This window comes from Hyperoodon ampullatus (assembly GCF_949752795.1).
Source record: "Hyperoodon ampullatus genome assembly, chromosome: 4".
Lineage (NCBI taxonomy): Eukaryota > Metazoa > Chordata > Mammalia > Artiodactyla > Ziphiidae > Hyperoodon > Hyperoodon ampullatus.
The window spans coordinates 47,034,044-47,057,920 of NC_136917.1; the positions used below are offsets into that span (position 1 = coordinate 47,034,044).

The following is a 23,877-nucleotide window of genomic DNA, read 5'->3' on the forward strand; positions in this document are numbered from 1 at the left end:
GAGTGTGAGTCCTCCAACTTTGTTCTTTTTAAAGATTGTTTTGGCTATTCTGGGTCACTTGCATTTCCATATGAACATGAATATAAATTTTAAGATCAGCTTGTCAATTTCTGCAACAACAGTAAAAAGGAATTTTAGTTAAAAATGCATTGAGTCTATATAGGAATTTGGGGAGTATTGCCATCTTAATAATATTAGGTCTTTCAACCCATGAACACAGAATGTCTTCCCATTTATTTAGGTCATCTTTAATTTCATCCCACTGCTTTCTAGACCCCATGGTTTCTAAAGAGAAATCAGCTGTTAATCTTATTGAGAATACCTTGTACATGATGAGTTGCTTCTCTTTCTGCTTTCAAGATTATTTTCCTTTGGCTTCTGACAGTTTGATTATGGTGTGTCTAGCGTGGATCTCTTTCAGTTTTATCTTGCTTGGCGTATATTGTGTTTCTTAGATGTGTACATTAGTGTTTTTCATCAAATTTAGGGAAATATTTGACATTATTTCTTCAAATATTCTGCCTCTTTCTCTCTTCTTCTTCAGAAATACCCATCAAACATACGTTAGTGCACTTGATGGTTCCCTGCATGTCTCTGAGGCTCTGTTCATTTCTCTTCATTCTGTTCCTCAAATAGGATAACCTCAAGTTCATTGATTCTTCTTCCAATTCACTAATTCTTTCTTCTATCTACTCAGATATGCTGTTATCCTCTCTAGTAAACTTTCAGTTCAGTTATTTTATTTCTATTTGGTTCTTTTTTGTAACTTCTATTTCATGCTCTACTTGGTGAGACTTTTGTTCTCACACTTTTTTTTTTTGGCCACGCTGCCCAGCTTGTGGGATCTTAGTTCCCTGACCAGGGGCTGAACCCATGGCCCCTGCAGTGGAAACGCAGAGTCCTAACCACTGGACGGCCAGGGAATTCCCTCTCATACTTTAGTTGTGTAGACAAGGTTTCTTTCAGTTGTTTGAACATATTAAAAATGTAACTGATTTAAAGTTTTGTCTGTTAAGTCCAACATCTGGGTTTCCTCAGGCACAGTTTTTGTTTGTTTGTTTGTTTTTGGCTGTGTTGGGTCTTCATTTCTGTGCGAGGGCTTTTTCTAGTTGCGGCAAGAGAGGGCCACTCTTCATCATGGTGCGCAGGCCTCTATCGCAGCCTCTCTTGTTGCAGAGCACAGGCTCCAGATGTGCAGGCTCAGTAGTTGTGTCTCACAGGCCTAGTTGCTCCGCAGCATGTGGGATCCTCCCAGACCAGGGCTCAAACCCGTATCCCCTACACTGGCAGGCAGATTCTCAACCACTGTGCCACCAGGGAAGGCCAGGCACAGCTTCTTTTTACTGCTTTTCTTCCTATGTATGGGCCTGACTTAGTCAATCCAGGCTTCTATAACAAAGTACCATAGACTGGGTGGCTCGTAAACGACATAAATTTATTTCTCACAGTTCTGGAGGCTTGAAGTCTGAGATCAGAGTGTCAGCATAGTCTGGTTCTGGTGAAGATCCTCTTCCAGTTGCAAACTGCTGACTTGTTGTATCCTCACATGGTAGAAAGAGAGTATGCTAGCTCTCTGGACTCTTTTTATAAAGGCACTAATCCCATTCATGAGGGATCCACTCTCATGACCTAATTACTTCCCAATGGCTTCATCGCCAAATACCATCGCATTGGGATTAGGATTTCAACATATGAATTTTGGGAGGACACAAACATTCAGTCCATTGCATTCGCCATATTTTCTTGTTTCTTTGTATGTCTTAGATTTGTTCTTGAAAATTACACACTTTACATTATACAATGTGGCATCTCTGGAAATCAGATTCTCCTCTCCTCAGGATTTGTTGTTGTTTGTTTAATAACTTTACAGAATTAATTCTGTAATGTCTGTATTCTTTGCTGTGTGGGGCCACTTAAGTCTCTACAGTTAGTTTAGTGGTTAGCTAAGAATTTAAGAGATTTCCTTAAATGCCTGAACCCTATAAGTCTCCCAGCCTTTGCCTAGGGGCTCTGTGTGTGTTAGGATATACTTTCAACACTCAGCCAAGCAGTTTACAACTTTGCCTTAGCCTTTACTTCCTGTTTATTCAGAGTTGAGTGCTAAGAGCCTTCTCAGGTCTTCCCTGAGCATACACACAGGCCTTAGAATGTGCACAGATTCCCAGGAATATATCATAGCTTCCTAAAGCCCTCTATGGACAGCTCATTCCCCAGATTTTCCTTTTATACTTTTTGCTCAACCTGTTGTTTGCCTCAACTGTTACCAACCTCCTGGGGCTGATGTAATGTTCAACACTTGCCAATGATTGTTTTCAACAAATGCCCTCAAGGAAAAAGCTGTTCACACTGGACCAGCTCCAAGTCAGGTCAAATAAAGACAGCCTTGTGAGTGGGATCTCTCAGAGAACCACAAAACTGGTCAAATAACAATTCCCTGAGAATGCAGCTTTAAAGAAGCTCCTACACTGTTCTGCCCCATGCAGTGGCTGTCAGGATACTCGTGTTCACCATGCTTGCAGCCTGTTGGATTTCAAAGCTAGCACAGAGCTGGGGATGAGAGGATGGGAATAGGGCAACTTAAAACACCACAAAGCCCCAAGGGAAATAAAAACATATATCCGCACAAAAGCTTACACACCGATGTTCATAGCAGCTTTACTCATAATAACCAAAAGGTAGAAACAGCCCAAATTGTCCATCAACTGATAAATGGATCAACAATATGTGTTATATCCATACAATGGAATATTATTTGGCCATAAAAAAAAGAATAAAATACTGACACATGCTACCATATGGATGAATCTTGAAAACATTATGCTAAGTGAAAGAACCCAGTCATAAAAGGCCACAAATTGTATGATTCCATTCATATGAAATGTCCAGGACTGGAAGAAGACAACTGGGGGAATAAGGAAATGATAGCTAAAAGATAGCAGGTTTCTTTTTGAGGTGATGAAGATGTTCTAAAATTGACTGTGATGATGACTGCACATATCTGTGAATGTACAAAACCATTGAATTGTACCCTTTAAATGTGTACGATATGTGAATTATATCTCAATAAAGCTGAGGTTTTTTTAATGCCATTAAGCTTAATGTTCTTACTGAGATCCAGCTGATTTTCCTAAATAAATGCTTACAGGATTGCTGTTAGACTTTGATTAATTAACAGAGTTCTGAAAAAAAGTTGGTTCTGACCGTTTTTTATAGTTGCTTTAATGGGGAGAAAGAGTTTTTGAAGATCTTACTCTGCCATTTGCACTGACATCCTCCACTTACTTTTAACCCTAGGTACAAATTCTGTTCCTATTTAGAGCTTTAGTCTAAATACCACATTCTGTTCCACCAACAATAATGCTAGACACACTGTCCCCCTCTAAAGTCTTTAGTACTCTTCTAGGCACCATGTTCTTTTTTCCCCAATATTCTGTCCAGTCTTCCTGATGCATTTCTCTTCTGTTTCCCTCTGCACCCTCCTCCCTAATATCCCAGCTGAGAGGGGACAGCAGTGAGTGAGTGATGGGGGAAGGGGTCCTAATGAGCAGAAAACATTCCTCGGTACTCAAGACTTCACTCTGCTCTCTACTCACTTCCCTGTGCTCTTCACCCCACCTCCGCCCCAGGTGTCCTATGTGAAAGCCATTGACATTTGGATGGCCGTGTGCTTGCTCTTCGTGTTCTCAGCCCTGCTCGAGTACGCCGCTGTCAACTTTGTGTCTCGGCAGCACAAAGAGCTGCTCCGATTCAGGAGGAAGCGAAGACATCACAAGGTAGGCCTTTGGCTTGCTGCTGGCGGCAAACAGAAGAGTGCCAGGTAACCTTGTCTTGCGATACTTGTTTCACTGGACCATCCTTCTCAGTGGGTAAAGCAGGCACAAAATAGGGGTCAAAGTTCTGGAAGTCCTAGCTTCCCCTCCCATAAACAATGCCCTGATTGGGTCTATAGGCAGATAGTAACACTAACTATCAGGTTACACGTGAAGACAGAACTGAGGGAGCAAACACTGAGGGTGTCAAGATAGAAACTAGCTATAAACCCAAAGCATGGCAGGCAGAGGGAGTGTCTGTTGGTGTTTTCTACAGGGTGGAAAACATTTCAATTATTTCAATGGGCCTGATTCCAGAAGGGATTTGCACCACAAAAGGTGAGATCTTAGAGTAGAATGTCCAGTTTGCAGGCCTTTGTTTCCTACTTCCAAGAAAAGGGCATCCAGCAAGATTCTCCCCCAGAGTGGATCCTCTCACCTTATGAGGAACTGAATAAAGAAATACTTGGCACACCACCTCTGAAAAGTCACCAACCTCTGTTAACTCAGAGGTTGTGTGTGTCCAAACCAACAAGCGCCATTGGGGAGCATGCAGCCTGTGGAAGAAAACTGCCTCCACATCCTGGTCCATAACTACTTCCCCAGGAGACCTTTCTCCTGCGCATCAGAGAAGCTGCTTTTCTCTCCAGCCTCATCTTCACATCACTTCCTCCTTTGCTCTCTGAGCACCATCTACACTGGCTTTTTTCATAGTTCCTCCAGCATACGCACAGGACGTTCGGCGTCTGGTTCTCTCCTCCTGGGTTGCTCTTCCGGTGCACTTTGCCTGGTATGAACCTACTAATTTTCCAGTTCTCGGCTGAGGCATCTTTCCTTGATATCCTAAGTCAAGGTTAGGTCCTGTACTGAGGTGCGTATGCCAGCCTGTTAAGTATGGTCATGCAGATTGTATCCTACAAGGACCCCCAGCCAAGGAGGTGCTCTTCTCTAAATCCTGCCCTGGCGTGGACTCTATCAGCCAGAGGAAGGGATCTCGACTCATACACCCCAAGAGGCGGGTGCCTTTCTTCTAATTTGCACAAAGACACTGTTTATGCCAGTGAAGACCATACTCTAGTTGAACTCGGTTTCTTTCCTTCTGAACATTTATCTTGAGTTATAATTATGCATTCAATCATGTGATTGTTTACTGTGCATCGTCCACTGAATGATAAGCTCCCTCAGGGCAGAGACCCTGTCTCCTCTTGCTCAGTGCTACATCCCTGGTGCGTAACACGAGGCCTGATAGATAGTGAACATGCAATAGGCATTTTTTGAACAAATAGACAAAGGGATAAAAAAACCTAATGAAAAAAGAGGAGACCTGCCAGTCAGAGAGGTTACCTGAAAGTGTTTCCAGCAGTGGATAAGCACAACCAGGGGCTCATATGCTCTGACCTGTCAGGCCACACACCACATACCTGCCACACACCAAGGCCCTAGCTGCTTTAGGTTGACCTACTAAAAATAGCTGTCTACCGAGTTACAAGGTGCTGTGACAAAGGACTCTGCCTCTCTGGTATGTGATTTTCAGCTAGCCTCTTTTGGGGCCCAGCTTCTCCATCAGTAAAATGGACTAAGTGGGTATAATGGGGGACTGTGGTGAAGATGAAATCAGATGCCAAAGTAGCTTTAAGTTTTGTTCCTGCCACACAAGTGCCAGGGATTAAGACGATTCCATAGACACAGATTTCCCTCAGTATGTTTCTTAAACATCAGCAATCTGATTCAATTAACTTCTAGCAGTTAACCACAGGCGGCAGGCAGACGTTCCGAGACAGAAGATGCCCATGGGAGTTAGGATATAACCTGTACTGGAAGAGGAAACTATCTTGGGTGCAGCGAGCCAGACAGGACTTCTTGAAAGACCCTAGTTTTACTCCTTCCATTACTGTCCATCAGATACCTAACCTCTGACTCTTAACATAGTCTAAACAAGGAACTGACCAAACACAACTATCTCTGGGATTTACTTTTTATTTTCCCTTTCTCCCCAATAGGCTAGTGTTTTCTGCATTTCCCTCTGCTAAAAGAAGTTCAAAAATTTGTTGCAGAGACAGTTATTTGGGAAGACTATGTCCCAAATATTTGACTGGCACCAGTCCACTAGACTGTGCCCTGCACAACTCCAGGGGGCAGCGTTTACAGAGATGAAAATGTGAATGAAGTTCCTTGCAGATATGTAATATGCAGGGCCTACAGTACTTCCAAAGGCTGCCTTCACCCTTGCCAAATGCCTACCAGTTTTATACACTACAGGAAAACAAAAGCTTTGTTTCACCTCTGGCCAGGTAAAGTGTGCATAAGGCCACTATGCAGATTTGATCAGATTCCTCTGCTCGGTTCCTTCCTCATTCTCTCACAGCACATTGGTGCTGCAAGAGCTCTCAAGAGAGCATCCCGTCCACTCCTCCTGTGAGGTGACAACAAAGAGGAGGGGCAAGTTACCAGGATCATGGAGACACTGATGGCAAAGGCAAGGCGGCCTTCCAAGACCCATGGCTATTCTCAAAACACTGACCATATACCACCAGCTGCTGCTTATCTGTTCATCAATGTTTCCACCCTGAAGCAGATAAAAATAGTCCTGCATTTATTAGACCTTAAATAGGAACTAAGATTTATCCCAAGGCGGAGGTCAAAAACTAGTAGCTAGAAAGTCAAATTTGCCACGCAAATAACTTTAAGTTTTTTAAGCAGTGTCTTAAAAATCTGGAAGAAAGTACCAGCATTCAAAAGTCACACTTCTGGGCTTCCCTGGTGGCGCAGTGGTTGGGAGTCTGCCTTCCAATGCGGGGGGCACGGGTTCGTGCCCTGGTCTGGGAGGATCCCGCGTGCTGTGGAGCGGCTGGGCCCGTGGGCCGTGGCCGCTGGGCCTGCGCGTCCAGAGCCTGTGCTCCGCAATGGGAGGGGTCGCAGCGGTGGGAGGCTCGCGTGCCGCAAAAAAAAAAAAAAAAAAAAAAAGTCACACTTCTAGTTTCACTCAAAACATTGCAGCCTCTGGTCCCACTGGATACACATCCCACGTGGTACAGGCGCACTGCAAATGCCTGTATGCATTCCACAGCCCCAGGCTCACTTCATCACGCATTTCTCCTGCCTGGCCCCTGATGTGCATCTGAATTAGCATGACCTTCCTTGTGCCCGTGGGCTCTGAACTTGGCACAAATGTCAGAAACTACAAGGACCCAGAATCGGGCTCACCATAAAGAAGAGGTTCCTTGGAGTAAGGCCCCCTGGATGCGGCCTTTACACTGGCAGTGTACAAGCTAGGACTGCAGAGCCCTAGGGGCTTTTAAGCCCCAGATGGGGAGTGAAGAGGAACTCGCTACATGCCCGAGTTTCTCGGAGCCTGTGATCTTGGCCAGGCTCTTCATCTCCCTCCATCTTCCCACGTTACCTCATTTGCTGGGGAGAAAGCATCTGGTCCTCGAATTTCCTGGCCAGCCTCATTAGTCAGATTATTAGGAAACCTCTGTGAGCCTGACTGGGAAGACACACTACCAACCTCCCTGGGCTCTAGAGTAACTATCAGATTTCCCCTGCTCCAGCCCCACGCAGCCCCAGGTGCAGTTGGGCATTCATTTCCTGCCATCTGCTGGCTCAAATAGGAATAGCAAGCTTTGGTCCAGTCATTTCTAGGGAATTTCCTTTCTCCTGGATACAATGTGAAATTGATCATCATCTCACCAGATGAGGCCTCCACACCTCCATCCCATCCCCTCTCATGCTTAATAGATGAAGAAGGCAGAGAATAATTTCCCAAAGCTATACAGAGAGTTAACTTGGGCCTCCCCCTGCATAACTGGAGCTGAGGGAGAAAACATTTTCAAGCACCCACTCCCACCCACCCCACCACAGCAGCAGGGGGGGCCTATTTATACTGATATGCAACAGAGTCGGAGCCAGCCCACTTCCAGCCACAGGGTCCATTGACTTGGCCAGCCTCCCCCAACTCCTCTCCTCGGCTCTGGCACAAACCCTCTAGTTGTCCTCCCCCTAGACAAGTATTTGTTGAGCACTGATCTGCCAGGCAGTGGAGCCCATCTCCTTTCCCGCATTTCTGCAACATGGGTGTTGGACCAGATTCAGTCATTTGCAAAAGATTTCTTGAGTATTCATCATATGTGTCAAATCCTCCTGGTGCTAGCCAACGTATGGATACCAAGGGGGGAAGGTTGGGAGTGGGATGAATTGGGAGATTGGGATTGACATATACACACTACTATGCATAAAATAGATAGCTAATGAGAACCTACTGTACAGTACAGGGAACTCTACTCTATGCTCTGTGGTGACCTGAATGGGAAGGAAATCCAAAGAAGAGGGGATATATGTATTTGTATAGCTGATTCACTTTGCTGTACAGCAGAAACTAACACAACATTGTAAAGCAACTATGCTCCAATTTAAAAAAAAAAATCCTTCTGGTGCTAGGAATACAACTGCATTTAAATTTTTTTTAAAAGTTGGGGGGTGGGGAAGCTGGGATTGGAGAGGATATACAAGTAAACGTTTAGTCAACAAACATTGGCAGAGTTTTGAACTTCTGCCCAGGAAATATATTCATGACAGACTCTGCCTCTGACTTCATGGAGTTTACAGTCTAATGGAAGAGACAGACATTAATCAAGGAAAACAATATAAGTGCTTTAAAATATAAAAAAGGAAAAAGAGGGAGGGGTGTAGAGGGAGCTTATGGAGCACACAGCAGGGATACCTAGCCTATCCTCGGGCTCAGGGAAGGCCTCTGAGTAGGAATTAGCTAGGGGAAAGAGAAGGAGATGGAAGCAGGGGTGGGGCTGGGAGAGTGCTCCAGCAGAGAGACCCACCTTCCCAGAGGCCAGAGTGAAAGAGGAGTGCAGCACTTTCCAATAGATGGAAATATCACAGGGTGGCTGGAGCACAGAATGCCAGACAGAGATATGCAGACAGGACTGCCCAAGTCATCTGAGGTCTTGTCACCATGTAAAAGTTTTAATTATCCTCAAGTCAGTGGCAGCCTATTAAAAAGTTCTAAGCAAAAGATGACCAATAAGATTTATGTCATAACAACCCAGATGGGTTGGAGGGGGTGGGGGGGGAGATGGGAGGCAGGAGGGAAACTAGGATAGAGGTCATCACAACAAGCCCAGATGGGGACCCAGGATGGAGTGGCAGGGGCAGAGCTGGACAGGCACTGGGGCCCCTGGGCTCCATCTCCTGCTCTCTGCTGGCCCTGCCCCTCACAGGAACAAGCAGAAGACAGGGAGGCCACCCGAAGAGCTCTCGCTCTCTAGGATGGCAGAGTGAGCCCATAAAACCCCCCAGAGCCACACACTGAATCAGCAGCCCAGCTGAGACTCTCAGCGTGCCTCAGAGCTCACAAGGAAGGACCACAAAGCCAGACATGATGAGAGCAGACAAGAGTGTCTCCACGATCCAGATGAGGAAAAGAAAAAGCGAGGAGGGTCAGGGGAGCAGACATTTGGGTAGTGAGCGTGAGGCAGGGAGGGGGGAACATGCAACACAACAGGCAGGGGTGCAGAGCACAGGGTGGGGGAGAGGGGGAAATCTGCAAAGGTAAGTCGGAGCCAAATGATGAAGGGCTTGAATGATAACTTGATAAAAATCCAGAGGTATGTCTGAGGTCACACCTGCCAGGGTTACAGGAACATGGAGGTAAGAAGCAGCTGTGGTGCCCTGGCTTGTGAGTGGAGGTGAGGCCCACAGCCCTTGCTCCCTCCTGGGCCGTTCACTCCCTCCCCCAACCTGCGCACAGAAGACATTCACTGGGGAATGGGGTTGGGGGGAGAGGGCAAGGAGGCAACAGAGACAAAGCAGGGGATCTCTCCAAACTGTCCCCTGGATTTCTAACACAAAAGCGTTCAGAGTATCCGCTCATCTATAACCTCTGATGGTCGAAAAACACCTTGAAGTAGTGGAGTGAATCTTATTCCCACTTAAAGGAAAAAATGAAATTAAAAAACTCTTTTGAGAGTCACGGAAGGAAGTCTTCCAAGAAGTGACTTGCGTAAGGTCACACAGCCAGCAAGTGATGGAGCAGAGACCTGAATACAGGTCTCCAGACTCCACGCCGCACTCCTATCCCCTGGTTTGCATCTGTTTCGGCATGTAAGTGGCGCCCCTCTATAAGGCATAACTCCCCAGCCAGCCAGAGCCTTCAGGAGCCTGGAATGGCGCTGTCCCGGAGGCAGGGAGAGCCAGATGGGCATGGCCTGGCACCCCAGGGGAGTGCCTTGCAGGGAGGGTGCCCAGCTCCTGTCTTATTTTAAGTAGAGCCCCATGTTGAATCTGTTTCAGGAGGATGAGGCCGGAGAGGGCCGCTTCAACTTCTCTGCCTATGGGATGGGCCCGGCCTGCCTTCAGGCCAAGGATGGCATCTCGGTCAAGGGCGCCAACAACAACACCACCACCAACCCACCTCCTGCGCCATCTAAGTCCCCGGAGGAGATGCGAAAACTCTTCATCCAGAGGGCCAAGAAGATTGATAAAATCTCCCGCATCGGCTTCCCCATGGCCTTCCTCATCTTCAACATGTTCTACTGGATCATCTACAAGATTGTCCGCAGGGAAGATGTCCACAACCAGTGACGGGTCTGGGATGGGGGGAGGCTGGGAGAGGGCAGAGTGGGAAGAGCACAGGAATCTGAGGGCCAAAGAGGAGGGGACGGGAGGGAGGGGGCGCACACACAACCGTCTCCTTCTCTGCCATGTGTGCAATCCCAAATGCGGCGATGCATGACTCTTAGAATGTGGCACTATCTATTTAACCTCGGGTGGCCGGTGGGAGCGGGGAGGGAGGGGCTTTTCTAATACAGGGACTGAGGGGCCAGGGAGGAAGGGGAGGGTTCGGGGTGGGTTGGGGGGAGTGGGAGAAAACAGCTTTCAAAAATTTGAGTCCGTGGGCTGTGCAGTTTTCCTGTTCGGAAGGAGCGTGCAGTCTGCCCCAGAGCAGAAGGGAAGCAATATAATATAGGATATATATTCATGCTTAATATTAATCCAAAACCACAAGGACAAAAGATTTGTTTCTTAATCTATCAGCCTAGTAACTGCTTAAATTTTTAAAGTCACAGAAGTGATGGACAATTTTTCCCAGAGTGGAAACAGTCACAAATAAGCTTGCTCTGGTGTGTGTCCCACATCTCACCCCTCCAAACGCCATGCCTATCTTCCAACTGGCCCAGGCGGACTCATGCCAAAAAGCCATTCTGCCTCTGCTTCAAGAGGGTCGTGCGGCCCAGGCATGGGTAGTGGAAATGGGGAAAAGTGGAGAGAAGAGAAGGGAGTGACTAAAGAGATGGGACATTTCCGAGGCCCGAAGATTGAGAATCCATCCTCACGTCTCCAGACTGAGAACCTCTCTCCGAGTTGCCCCTCTCTGAGCCCTCACGCTTCTGTGCTTCACCACCCACCCCACTTAACCTCCACCACCACCCAGAAATGGCCGCCGTGGTTTTTCTCATCATATTGCCAATATGCAATCTTTTTTATGGTTAAAAAAAAAAAAGGTAATAATCTCAAGAAATAATATGCAGATAGACTGAGTATAAACAGATGCACTTTTTTCAGATGTCTATTTTTGGGGAGAGTCTCTGGAATTGCAAGTGGGTGTATGTTTGGGAAGGTGGGGTCCATAGGATGAAACAGATGCATTATATCGTGGTTCTACAGAGTGAAGTTTTGTGAGGTGAAAGGGTAGCAGTGAGGCTGCTGCCACTTAGATGTGTGTATACGGGTGGAAAGAAAGTAATGTTTATAAAGTCTGTTCATTATATTCTGACATTTCATATACCACAAAGAATGTGGGAAGCTTGGTGGGGAAGACCCCATTATATTTTTATAAGTCTTTTCTTTTGTTTTCCTTTTTGGTGCTTTGTTTGGCTTTAACATTTAAGAAAGTTAGACAAACATTTCTCTCTCCTTCTAACTCTGAAGTGCCAGAACTATCCAGATAGCTAGGGATAGCGTGGGATAGTTTTGGGGAAAAAGGAGAGAGCCTGCGAAGTGAACTGCGGGGAGTTGGGGAGCCCGCTCAAGGACACAGATGTTTACAGATGGGAGGTCTTCAAGGTGGGCCACATAATTAGAGGGGAGCTCTGTCCAGCAGCCTCTGGCCCACCCTCTGTCAACACCACTGCACCTGAAACGATTGCACTATGGCTTGTGGCATCCTTCCTGCTATGACCCATGACCAGAATACTGGGGTAACATTTCTTTGCACTTTAGTGGATCAAAGTGGTAGGGAGCTGGTGAGACACAGCTGACAGTCAGTCGTACTAAGGCTTGGGGTTCACTTGTGCCTTTAGAGTATCCCCAACTTAGGGCAGGACAGAGATGAGACACTGGGAACCTAACTCCTCCCTAAAGCACCTTTCCCAGGGGAAATTTCTCCCATTCCCTATGCCCATAACTAATGCCCAGAGAAGCCCAAAGAAGCAGTTTAAGACAAGATCCAGAAGTGATTTAGGTAAAGAAAATGCACTATGCAGCCAAAAAAGGATTTGGCTTTGTGGCTTTAATGAAAAAGCTGTTTACATCTAAGTTCCAAGGTTAATCAATCATTGCCTTCCCTTCTCTTGGCCTGTGTAGACCAGAAAACTAAACTGTATTCTAGCCTTGGAGGATGTGGGATGGAACCCCGAATCCTTTTTTCTAAGAAGCACTGAGGGATGGGAGCCAAGTGAGTAGGAGTCTCTCATGTAAGACCATCCTTTTCCCCACCACTAACATGTGTCTGAAGGAGGAAAAGTTAAATAGAGGGACTTGAACAAATACTACCAGTTCAAGATTAGAATATCAGCCTTTGAACTGCTATTAGCACCTTTCATGAGCACTATATTCACTTTATTTAAGGGAGAGGGGGAAAAAACCCTCAACTCTCAAGTGGTGCATGGGTCTCTGGAAAGGCTATCATCCCCTTTCACTAGCACTTTATTCAATTTAGGGGGCAAACCATTTTTTAATTAAAAAAAATTAAAGAACCCGTTCTCTCTACTTTACTCATTATTAGACTAGATTCAGAATGTCTGAAGTCTAGGTGAATCAGGCAACAAATGCGCTAGGCCACTATCAGGAACTAAAGACAGTACCAATTGTTCTAAGACATTTTTCCTCCACTCAAACTGCAAAATCACACTGTACTTGTGTGAGGTGTCTGGAATCTCCTCGAGACAGAGAAATCACTGGGCCATTTGCCCAACCTCTGCTGGATCCTTGAACTTCTGCCACAATAGTCAAACTCTGTGCCCACTGGGTGCTGCCAGGTCTAGCTGACCATAGTGATCCAACAGACAACAGAATCATCTCTCTGAGACAAAGAGGGGATGAAATCTTCTCTCAGACGATTCCAAACACAGCATCTCTCATAGAAAGTAAATGTGAGCGGATGCATGATAGCAGTGAAAAGAAGAATGTGAATTTTAGTCCTGCCACTAATACGCTGGGTGACCTTGGGTAAACCACTAAGCTCTGCTTTCTCTAGATACATAATGAGGAGAGTGGTACAGGTGATTTCCACCTCCCTCCTGGCACTGACTGTTTATGTGCTTGAACTGGTCTATAGGAAGTTCACACAACAGAAAGTTTAATGTCACTTTGATTTCTGAACTCTCCGGGTGGCTATGAATATACATATGCACACGTATATGGACACACACAATTCTTGTTGCCTTTCTTTGGACAATTTGCAGATTTGTTTTTCCTTTCGCTCCACTTTATCAAAGGTGAACAATGGTGGGGAAAGAACATCAATCATTGTAATGTCAAAAATCCCATCATGAATGAGGAATGGAGCATGCTCAAGGAGAACACATTATCATTAATGTATAATGTAGTAAGGATTTAGCAACTAGTTACATGGATTTCATCATTACAGAAAATCAAACTAGGTAATTTAAGCCCAATATTTTTTTAGTTGGCTTTAACAAAAAGGGCAATACTTCCTTAATTTCCTCTTCAGTTTGTGCACAGAGGACATCATGCCTTGGGACTACAGATGCCAAGTGCTATGGTACAGAGAAAACTGATTTAGGTATAATGAGTGGTTTACTGGTTTTCAAACCCTTTATGTATATAGACCAGTATTTATTTCTGCATGAAGGAAGAACTGGATACTGGCATAGACAAATGGGTGATTTCACCCACCTCCCAAACTGCAGCTACTCCTAGGAGCCAAATTTAGGAGAAAGCGATTAAGCAGATAATAATACCAATAACTTCTTATCTATTAGTTTACAACATGTCTCATTTTTCAAGAGCAGCCAAAATAAATGGCTCAGCTCTGCCATCCTCTGGTCCTTTCAAATATTCAAGAGTCCATTCTTGACTAACACTACAGGGAGTGACCAAGGACAGGCATGAATAGAACTAAAAATGTGTATGTGTATATGTGAGAGAGATACCTTGAACTTAACTCTATTTTTAGTTTGTCTACAAAGACAAAAGGTCATTTGATCCAAATTATTTCTTCTTCTAAGCTGTCAATAAATAAGAAATGTATCCCTCTAAGAAGTTCACCAATATTTTTCATAGGCTACTTTTTTCATACTGGGGAGAAAATATATATGATGGGAGATGGTTCCTTTCTTTGAAAGTATGCACTTTTATGAATGTCATTAAAAAGAGATGAGATGGGGGCTTCCCTGGTGGCGCAGTGGTTGAGAGTCTGCCTGCCGATGCAGGGGACACGGGTTCGTGCCCCGGTCTGGGAAGATCCCACATGCCGCGGAGTGGCTGGGCCCGTGAGCCATGGCCGCTGAGCCTGCACGTCCGGAGCCTGTGCTCCGCAACGGGAGAGGCCACAACAGTGAGAGGCCCGCATACCGCAAAAAAAAAAAAAAGAGAGATGAGATGGTGTTTTGTGAGGCTCGATATTAGATTGCAGAGTAGATTGGTGCCCCAGCTAAGCTGGTACCATCGCTGATAACAGTCTTGTGAAAATTAGATTCCTTAGTTAATTGCAACACACCAATATTGAAGGGAGTTATCATGCCTGCAGTAAGTGCCTCCTTAGGAGAAGAAGCTGGCAAGCAGCGGGTACAATCTGCATCAGCTTTAGGACTGGGGTGGAGATCTGAGATGTGCAGATATTCCCTAGTCTGGCTGGAAGCCCAGCCCAGGGACGATGAATACCACTCTGGAAGCTATCAGATTTATTCAGCGAGCACCTTCTGCACATTCAGAAGGCTGCCCTCTACCCTAACTCTGAAGAGGCAGGCAAGATCAGGTTTCCTCTGTGAGCTATGGTTCTCAGGTTGACCGAAAGGTTTGCACTCTGAGGGGCTGGTAAGGTCTGCTGAGAAAGAGATTGGATCTCTACACCCTGATATTATCAAAGTATCTTTAATCAACCAACCAGACCAAAAATTCTCTAAGCAGAACAGACCAAAAATTCTCTAGCAGGGAAAAGCTAAAATATAATTTAGCTGTTTTTTCTTCCACTAAGTCCCTTCTCTCAGAAACCAACTCCTGAAATTTAAATGAAGAACACTCCTATTTTCCTGCAGCTCTAGGAAGCCAGAAAAAGGAGCTTATCCTGACCAAGGAAGGAGTAAAAGACACGCTTTGTTTTGATTGAGCTGGGCTGCTCTTAACTACTTGTATCACTGTGAGGCAAAGCATATGTTGCAGAGGCTTTGGTCTCAAAGTATCCTGAAATCCCAATGGATAGAAAGAACCTCCGTGGATAGGTTGAAATCCCTGTCGTAATGAGGAACTTTAAAAAAAATCCCGAAACACTGCCCTCCCCACCCCAGCCCAATGGTTAAGAGAATGAAAGCAATGACTTCTCTCTGGCTGTCCCAGTTAAAGATCTCAGAATGTCAAGGAGAACAAGGGCAATGCGCCAGCACCTCTCCCAGGCCTGAGTAACCTAGAATCTTGAGAGCCCAGACTACATGATGACTCTACCACGTTATTATCCTGTTGTTTCCTTAAGGATTTCTCAGGCTGTAAACAGCAATGGCAGTAGGTAAGTTTGCTCATACGTGGGTGCTATTTCATGCTGTTTTGATGGAGCTGTGTGGTTATTTAAAGAATAATTAAGGTGCTTTATCATTCTTTGGAACAGCAAAGTGAGTTCCAAGGTAGCAATTATTGCCCAATAATTTTTAGGATCATTAAGGCTTCTTCAGCTAGCATCCAGACCACTCCTTCTCCCTCTTCGCTCTCCACCCCACCTCTGCCTCCTCTCACGCCCTCCATCAGCATCCCTGTTTCATCAAGCTGTGCATCTTGTTTTGTGAAACCCAGCTCTGCCAGATATGCTGATGTATTTCTGAGGGGGTGGAGAATGGGATGCTGGGATGGGGACTAGAATGGACTAGTAGCTCCTGTCTCATTTGTTTTAAGGCTGTGATTTCTATTCTTCCTCTTGCATTTTGAAATTTCAATGCTCTGAAAAATTTCCACTGGAACACTGGGTCGAAAAGTCAGACTATAGAGAATGGCAAGCCAAAAATATACCCTTCAGAGAGCCCAGTGATGAAAATTATATTCTATGTAAGGCCATTAACCAGCTGTAGACCAATACCAGCTAATTAACCAGCTAACTAATAACGGGGATGAAAGACATTCGCTGGCGACATACAGATTCCAAGCAAGATTGGGTCTTCCATTCCCACAATTGCCCTGCTTCCCAATTCCCCGCATTGCCTTGTTTTAGGCCTGCCTTTCTTCAGATTCAACTGTTTTCTTATGCAACTTCAGAAACCCAGTGTTCTATTTAAACACACCTGCCTCCTGAAGTAGACAGAGGTCAATGGGAAGTGGGTCCTCGTTCTGGCGCTACCTCAGGCTCACCATGGAAACATGGGTAAGCTACTCCACCTTCCTTGGCCCAATCACCCTCCTGTAAAAAGAGGGAGTTGAAGGAGATTTATCACAGCCAAATTCTGGATACTTTGATGGGTTGAAGAAAAGAGCATACTGTGTGTTGTAAAAGGTTTCACTGTTTCCGCATTTCAGTGTCTGGCTTGGAACCCCATCCCAGGCCTGCCCAGAAGGCAGGTAGGGAGAAATTAAGAAGGAAGAGGGTCTTGGTCCTCAAGGAGATTACAATCTTAATTTTCTGGCAGTGAAAGTGTAGGTATTTCACAGTACTGATAAACTAGCTTCTCACCTGAGAATCCCATCCAACATCAGGACAACATTCCACTCTGTATTTTAGCATATATGTCCTGTGAAGACTGTACCCCATTTCCTATGACAGTTGTTTGTATTCTCTCTGCCAGAGACTCTGGAAGGATCAAAGAGAAACGCATCAGAGCAGAACTTATGAAATATCCCTGGGGAAACAACTGCAATGACTCCAAGTCCCCTCCCAGCCTGTCCCCCACACACTGTTTAATCATAACAAGAAAATTCCAGCAAGACTTAGGAATATTTTCCTCTGTCTCTGTTACTCTAGCTGCAGTTACAGGCAGAAAAAAAATGGGACTGCTCCAGACCACTGGGGAGGCTCATCGAAATTTGTACCACTAACTAGGTTATACTAAGAAAGAGAAAAAATATTATAGCAAGTATGGCTGGAGTTGAACCAGCCCTCTCCAATCGCCCCCCACCCCCAAACAAACCTCACCCTCGCAACGATGTTCCTGAAATTGCTTCCACACGCCTGTAGCTCCAACAAACACTCCTTATAATCAGAAAACACTGTTCCTGTCTTTCCCAACAGGGATGTGTTTATGGTTTATAGCAATAGAATCTCTTCAAAATATTTATAGGGTGACATTATGACAAATGATCTTCACTCTCCCTTCATCTGGCCCTGAAATTAATGAGAATATTGCAGATTGAACTTTTTTCAGGTTCCAAAGTTAAAAATAAATTAATAGATTTCACATAAGATAATAAAATAGAAACCATAATGTTTCCATTAGGAAACCGTTTCCTACCCCTGCTCCCCATATCACCATATAGCCACTTCCTTCTTTGCCCCTGAAAGATTCAACCCAGGGATATTTAAAAAGACCTCTAGAATGGATAGATGTGTGATAAAACAAATACAGTGAAATGGTAGTTGTATAGTCTGGGTAGTTAATATAGAGAGTCACTGTAAAATTCTTTCCTATTTTCCCCTCAGTTTTCCTATCTGTAAAACAGAAGTACTGAATTAGTTGGGCCTGACGAGTTTTCCCAGCTGTAAAGTTTCTGTTGTTTTTTTAAAGGCCACTTCTCCAGTTGCCTTTTAGTTGCAGAAAAAACATAAAGACTTCCCCAGACTCTAAGGCGATCTCACTCTCCCTTTTCTCCTCTCAGCTTTCCTCTCTAAACCCACTTGTGATTTTCCTAGTGCATTGGAAAAGCCACGAGCTTCAAGTTAGACGGCTGAGACGCAAGTAGGCAAGTGATCTTGAGCAAGACCATCACCTCTCCAACCCTCAGTTTCTTGATGTATTTGGGGATAATGTTCACATCACAGACCCACTGTCTCAATAAAATGACATAATGAATGCTAACTCCACCCCCTTGATGTAAACTGTAGAGCATTTTCATTATCTCAATCTCTCTGAAGCTCCTTATCACTTCTTCCTGTTTGCCAGAAGAGGTCACCAGAAATCTTTCTTTCAGAATTAAGGCTAGCTCCCAAAGGGCTAAATCCACCCGCCCTGCAGAGCAGCTGATTCAGTGACATTGCATGACTAGCCCCAAGGATTCTCACTGGCGAATTACACCACACTTGCCTCAGAGCCTGTACACACACTGAGAGACCTAAATTCTAGAACCAATTCCACTTACCAAGCACCTGCATCCCTTTTTCCCATGGATCCCATGAGTACCAGCTAAATAGAAGCACCATATTAAGCTCTGTGAATAGTGGTCACTCACACGTAGACCATTAAGAGATTATGAACAAACCTTGAATATCGCAATAATATTGTTGAGCACCTACTGTATGTCAGTCTCTTTGAATTATATAACTTATAAATTATATAATAATTCTCACAATGGCCCTAATCCTATTTCTCCTTTTATAGATCAGGAAACTGCGGCTCAGAAAGCTTATGTTACTAGCCCAAGTCACAGCCTTGTGGAAGTTTCACATCATTATAGAGATGATGGGAAGCCAAGTTTTGGAACAGGCATGACATGTTGACCTCTTCCACTCATCTGTTTTTGACTTCAACAAATTATTTCACTCTCTGTGACCTTATCCACCTGCCTGTAAAAAGCTCTTATCTTCCCAAATTGTTGAGTATAAAATCAAGTACTTGATGTGGTAGTTTACTTTACATTAAAATAATTTAGTTTAGTTTACATTAAAAAGCAGTATATTGAAGAGACATTTATTAGTTTAACTCAAATGTATCTTCTAACTGATAAAACACATGGTTCCTTTTGCCTAGGTACACTCCAATACACATAAATTTAACCTCCTATAATCTGTTATGTGCCAAGGCATACTATCTTGTACTAGACTGGAAATCAAACATCTTCTAGATCAAGAACCAACCAAGACAATCCTTGGCCTTCCTCTTCTCAGAACTTGGTAATGAACAATGAATATAAATCAGCCCACCTTAAAAGGTTGAGAGCCTACTAATCCAGTTTTTGGTACATGAAGGATTTGGAATTGATATGGGGCCATTTTCTGGCTAAAGGAATTGTGGAAGAGAGCAAAATGAGTAAACAACAGGGCAGAATGGGAATAAATGGCATTTGGAGGACCACGAGAACACCTTGTCTGTAGTCCTGCATGAGAGGTCACTGTGTCCTAGAATGGCTTGGATTTGGCTGGACTCATGGTTAAGGACTAGAACTTTTCTGGAAGTCTTTCCTAAATCTAGAATCCCTCTAAAACATTCACTCAACTAAGAACCTATTACAAAAAATACAAGGCATAGGAACCAAAGATAAGCACCACCCCCAACTACAGAACTTCTATTTAGTGAAGTGAGATGTGATATGGATATGAATAACTAATTCAAGAGAAGATCTGGTAACAGATGAGGCAGGGAAAGAATTCAGGAGAGCTCTCTTGGAGGATGGGACATCTGAGCTCAGACTCTAAACAAAAAACTATTTTCCACAGCAGTTTACTTTTTAGATTTATGTAACGGTAGTCTCACCCACCTTTGAAAGTGTTAAACACAAGGTAACCACTTCCCCCAAGCAGCTGTGGAGGTAAAGAGGGAACAACTGTTTATATGAGGTACCACTGAAACAAGAGTATTACAAGGGGCAGCCTGACCAATGTTCCAATAAAGGAGGGCCTTCTAACAGCTCTTGACTCCTATCCAGGCTCTGGAAATTAAGTGGGAAAATAAAATCATAGGGAAATATGTGGATGTAACCCTGCCCCACACACTCAAAAATATATATATTAATAAGCTACTGCTTGTCTCTAAGTCCTTTTGTTCCTGACTTAACAATCGCCTAGATAACTCGATGTGTATAATCTAGCCAGACCAGTTCATGGGGGTAGGCTTCTTCTTACTACATTGCCGAAGTCCCTTTTGGCCTCATCCATGACTCTTCAGCTGCATCAAGTTTGGCGTCTGGCCTAACAGAACCATCAGCTACCAGCAGTGACACCAGAAAGGTCTTGGCGACCGCTCTGAGGACCAGGGCCGCTCCTTCTGTGAAGCTCTGGATGCTGGTGAGCAAAGTGGCGCTCTGAATGGACCCTGTTTAGTAACCACAAGTCAGGTTCAGCGGGTCTCCTGGCAACTGTTAAGAACTTGCCTTTGGATGATTTTTCAAAATGTCTCAGCCTAGAGAAAGCAGCTTAGCCCTTCAAGGTTTGAGCTGAAAGCTCAAGGAGGAGGTTTCAAAAGAAAGTGTCATAGCCAGGGCTAGAATGTACATATTCTGTGCAGGTTTTCTATCAGCTTTGTTTTTAACCTCCCTACACCTGCCTGTCTCCACCTACCTGCTCTTTATTAAATCTACTGTGGCAAGACACAGTGGCAAGACACCGTGTACAATGAAAGCAGGGCATCAGAATAAAGCAGAGCTTCTTTTCCTACATCACAGGAGGGGCTAATAGAAGTACCAAAATACTTGGTACTTACCAATACTTGGTAATACTTTCTAATGTGGAATGCAGGAAATATGCGACAAAGGAGGGTACCACAGACCATGCAGAAAATAAAACATGCTATGTTTCATGGCTTAAGAGCCATTTGAGCAGTAGCAAGCTTAAAAAATGTGAGATTTTGACAGATAGTAATAGTATTCCAGCAGAAGGAACATAAGTAAAAAATATGGAGGTAAATAACAAGAGGCACAATATAAGGCACAGTGACTATCCATTTGGCTGAAGTCTAATGAATGGTAGGCATGTTTGGAAAGACAGACTTGGAATGCATCAGGACAACCTTAAATGTAGAATAAAGGGTCAGGACTCTATTGAGTATGGTAGTTCTCAAAGACAGACCAATAGGATATTCCCTCATGGTTTGCAAAGCAGTTCATTCAATCCCCTCTCTCCATTAACTGATACTTGCAGCCTAATTCAAATTTACCTGTACTTTGTTGCAGGGAACTTGCCTTTCCCTTCATCTCAGCAGCAGATATAGTAAATACCCACTAGAAATGCACATCTTCTAGGACATCATCAATTCAAGCCAAGTATTAAGCATTTAGTTTGTGGTAGGTAGGCACTAGAAAGGGGACAATAAAGGTACAGTAGAGTCATGGTTCTACATTCAGCTCACTATTCTACAGTGATTCTGAAAAAAGTTACTTCTACAGTTTCTTCTTTTGTCAAATCTCAAGCCAAGGCAATTCTTAGTACAATGTAGCTATTTGCAATGAAGAGATTGTGATCCTAGTACTATTACATTTTGTTGATCTGAAATATTACAGAGATGACCTAGAAGAAAAGAATAATCTAGCATGTCCTTTTTATTTTCAGCTGTAACTAAAATGATTCTCCCAACCCAAAGAGCATCTATTCAAAGCATGAAATCATGACTATAAAGTAAAAAGGGTATGGAGCGTGAAAAAGTCAAATATGAATAGAAAAAAAAAAAACAGACAAAATGTAACTGGTTTTTAATAACTCACTGCTTGTAGAAGTATGTAAAAAGAATAATTTCTTTCAGAATGATTTGCCTTTCTTTAGAAAGAATATTTTTGGGAAAGAGAAGGTTAGTATTACCTATCCTAGTAATAGATGAAAGATTGCCCCACATCTTTTTTAGAAGTGGTGCTTACATATCAAATAATCAATTTGCTAAACTCAGTTTTTTCCACATTAGATATACATTGCTACCACATTTAAAGGTGTACCACGCTCAACATGCCATTTAGCCAGAATAGTATGCAAGAGACAAAAAAATTGGACATTCCCACAATGCATTTCAGAGCATTTAAAATTCAGACTATTTCACATTTTAATGGTTCAACCTTCCAATACGTGATCCATTATAATATTTTCATCATAAACAACAGTTAAAATGAGATGAGTGAATTAAATCCCAAAGGGGTGCGTCTTGCTACTTAGTATACTGGACACAGATTAAATACCTACCCAATGTGATTCTTACGCATATTAAACAAAAGTACAACTTTCTCAAAAAAAATTTTTTTTAAAGCAAGTTAAATAGCCAAGTTCTACTTTCAAGACAAACATACCAAGGACCTCAGCAGCCTCCAAATAAGTTTGAAAAACGACACAATACACATCTTCCCTGCTGTAATTAGACTTGAGGTGTACAACATGAACTACAAAGTGTCCAAGACAAAACTCTTAATGCTTTTAAGCCTCTCAGCAAGGCTGCCAAAGGGAATCCACATGTCTCATTGTCTGGATCAGTCCCAAAGTGCTGTATCTAGAACTGATGCAAATTACTGCAATGTAAATAACTAGTGTCATTTTGGGTGAAACGCAGTTGGAAAGGATAGTGACTGCTCACTTTCGTTGGAAAGGATAGTGACTGCTCACTTTCTAAGTGTTCAAAACGTACTAAAGTGCTCCCAAATCACACATTATTTGGTCCTCTCCCAGAACAAGCCATTTCCAGAGACCTCATTCTCAAACTTGACTGACCCAGGGAACCCAAGGGAGGAGACGAATTACCTTGCAGCCACAGTTGTTGTGAATACCCTAGGCCCTACTTGGAAATTGGCCCATAAAGAATTGGGGACGAACAAGACTACTTGATATCCAATTCACAGCTAAGACAACATTACTGAAAAAGCAGCATTAGACTGATCTAAAACACTCCAAAATGAGTGGTAACATCATCAAATAAAGGCTCAAAGTCAGTCACTGTATTTTATTTGCATAATTTATCTTAGATTTAGTTAATATTTTTTTTGTTTTTGGACAATTCATCCACTAAAATGGGCCAATCTCAAGAGTTGCCCCCCAACCTTGCCAAAGGAAATGACTTCTGCATAACTGGAAGTCACCTCCAAAGGACTTGCCCATGTTTTCCCCATTTCACTCATTTGATATCTGCACAAAAAATATGCCTTGTCTTAAAAGTTGCCTGACTTGATGTTTAGACAGAAGAGCAAATCCCATGTTACGATATTTCTGCAAGTGATTTTACATTTCCTTTTTTCCAAAAAGGTAGCTGCCAACTTAAATGTGTGACACAGTGGGGATAAAAGTTGATTATTAACTTTCAACAACTCCAGGGGTCGTTACCTGAAACCTCACACTTTGGTTCATTACACTTTAACTATTCAAAAAGTTACCTTAACCCCAAAGAACAGAAAGGCACTGTTTAGTTCTTCAGGTCACAATGCCATCAATTGGCTACACAGTCTGTTACAGCTAAGACAAATGCAAATTACTTTTGGGAGATATAAAAACTATGCTGGGCTGGGCAGTGTTAGTTAAGCTACAAAGTGCTTGATCACCCATGATGGAAGAGGTTCAAGATGATTCATACTTCCCTGTAAGAGACTACGAAAGTCACAAGCCCACATAGCAGTAACTGACAGCTAGTCAAAGTAGAAGACATTTCTAAGTAACCTGGGGACATCTTAAACAATTAATTGGCCTGGAAAATTGGGTCAGGATTAGTCACAAAGCTCCTCATCCTTTCCTGGAAGAAAATGTGACAGTATGCCTTTTATATGGAAATTTCTTTGTATATATGTATAA

The 23,877-nt window shown here is 43.7% G+C and overlaps 1 protein-coding gene across 2 annotated transcripts in view; it reads left to right on the forward strand.

Moving 5' to 3' along the window:
* GLRA1 (glycine receptor alpha 1) overlaps positions 1 to 10,403 on the forward strand; it is a gene marked incomplete at both ends in the record, with an annotated part of 82,747 nt that extends 72,344 nt beyond the window's left edge. Inside the window, 2 exons of one of the 2 annotated variants that reach the window (XM_079702008.1) lie at positions 3,627 to 3,773; positions 10,089 to 10,403. In XM_079702008.1, the coding sequence (XP_079558134.1) occupies positions 3,627 to 3,773; positions 10,089 to 10,403 (462 nt within the window). The remainder of the gene's footprint in view (positions 1 to 3,626; positions 3,774 to 10,088) is intronic. The other variant, XM_079702009.1, reaches the window with a different exon arrangement.
* Between the last annotated feature and the right edge of the window lie 13,474 nt (positions 10,404 to 23,877).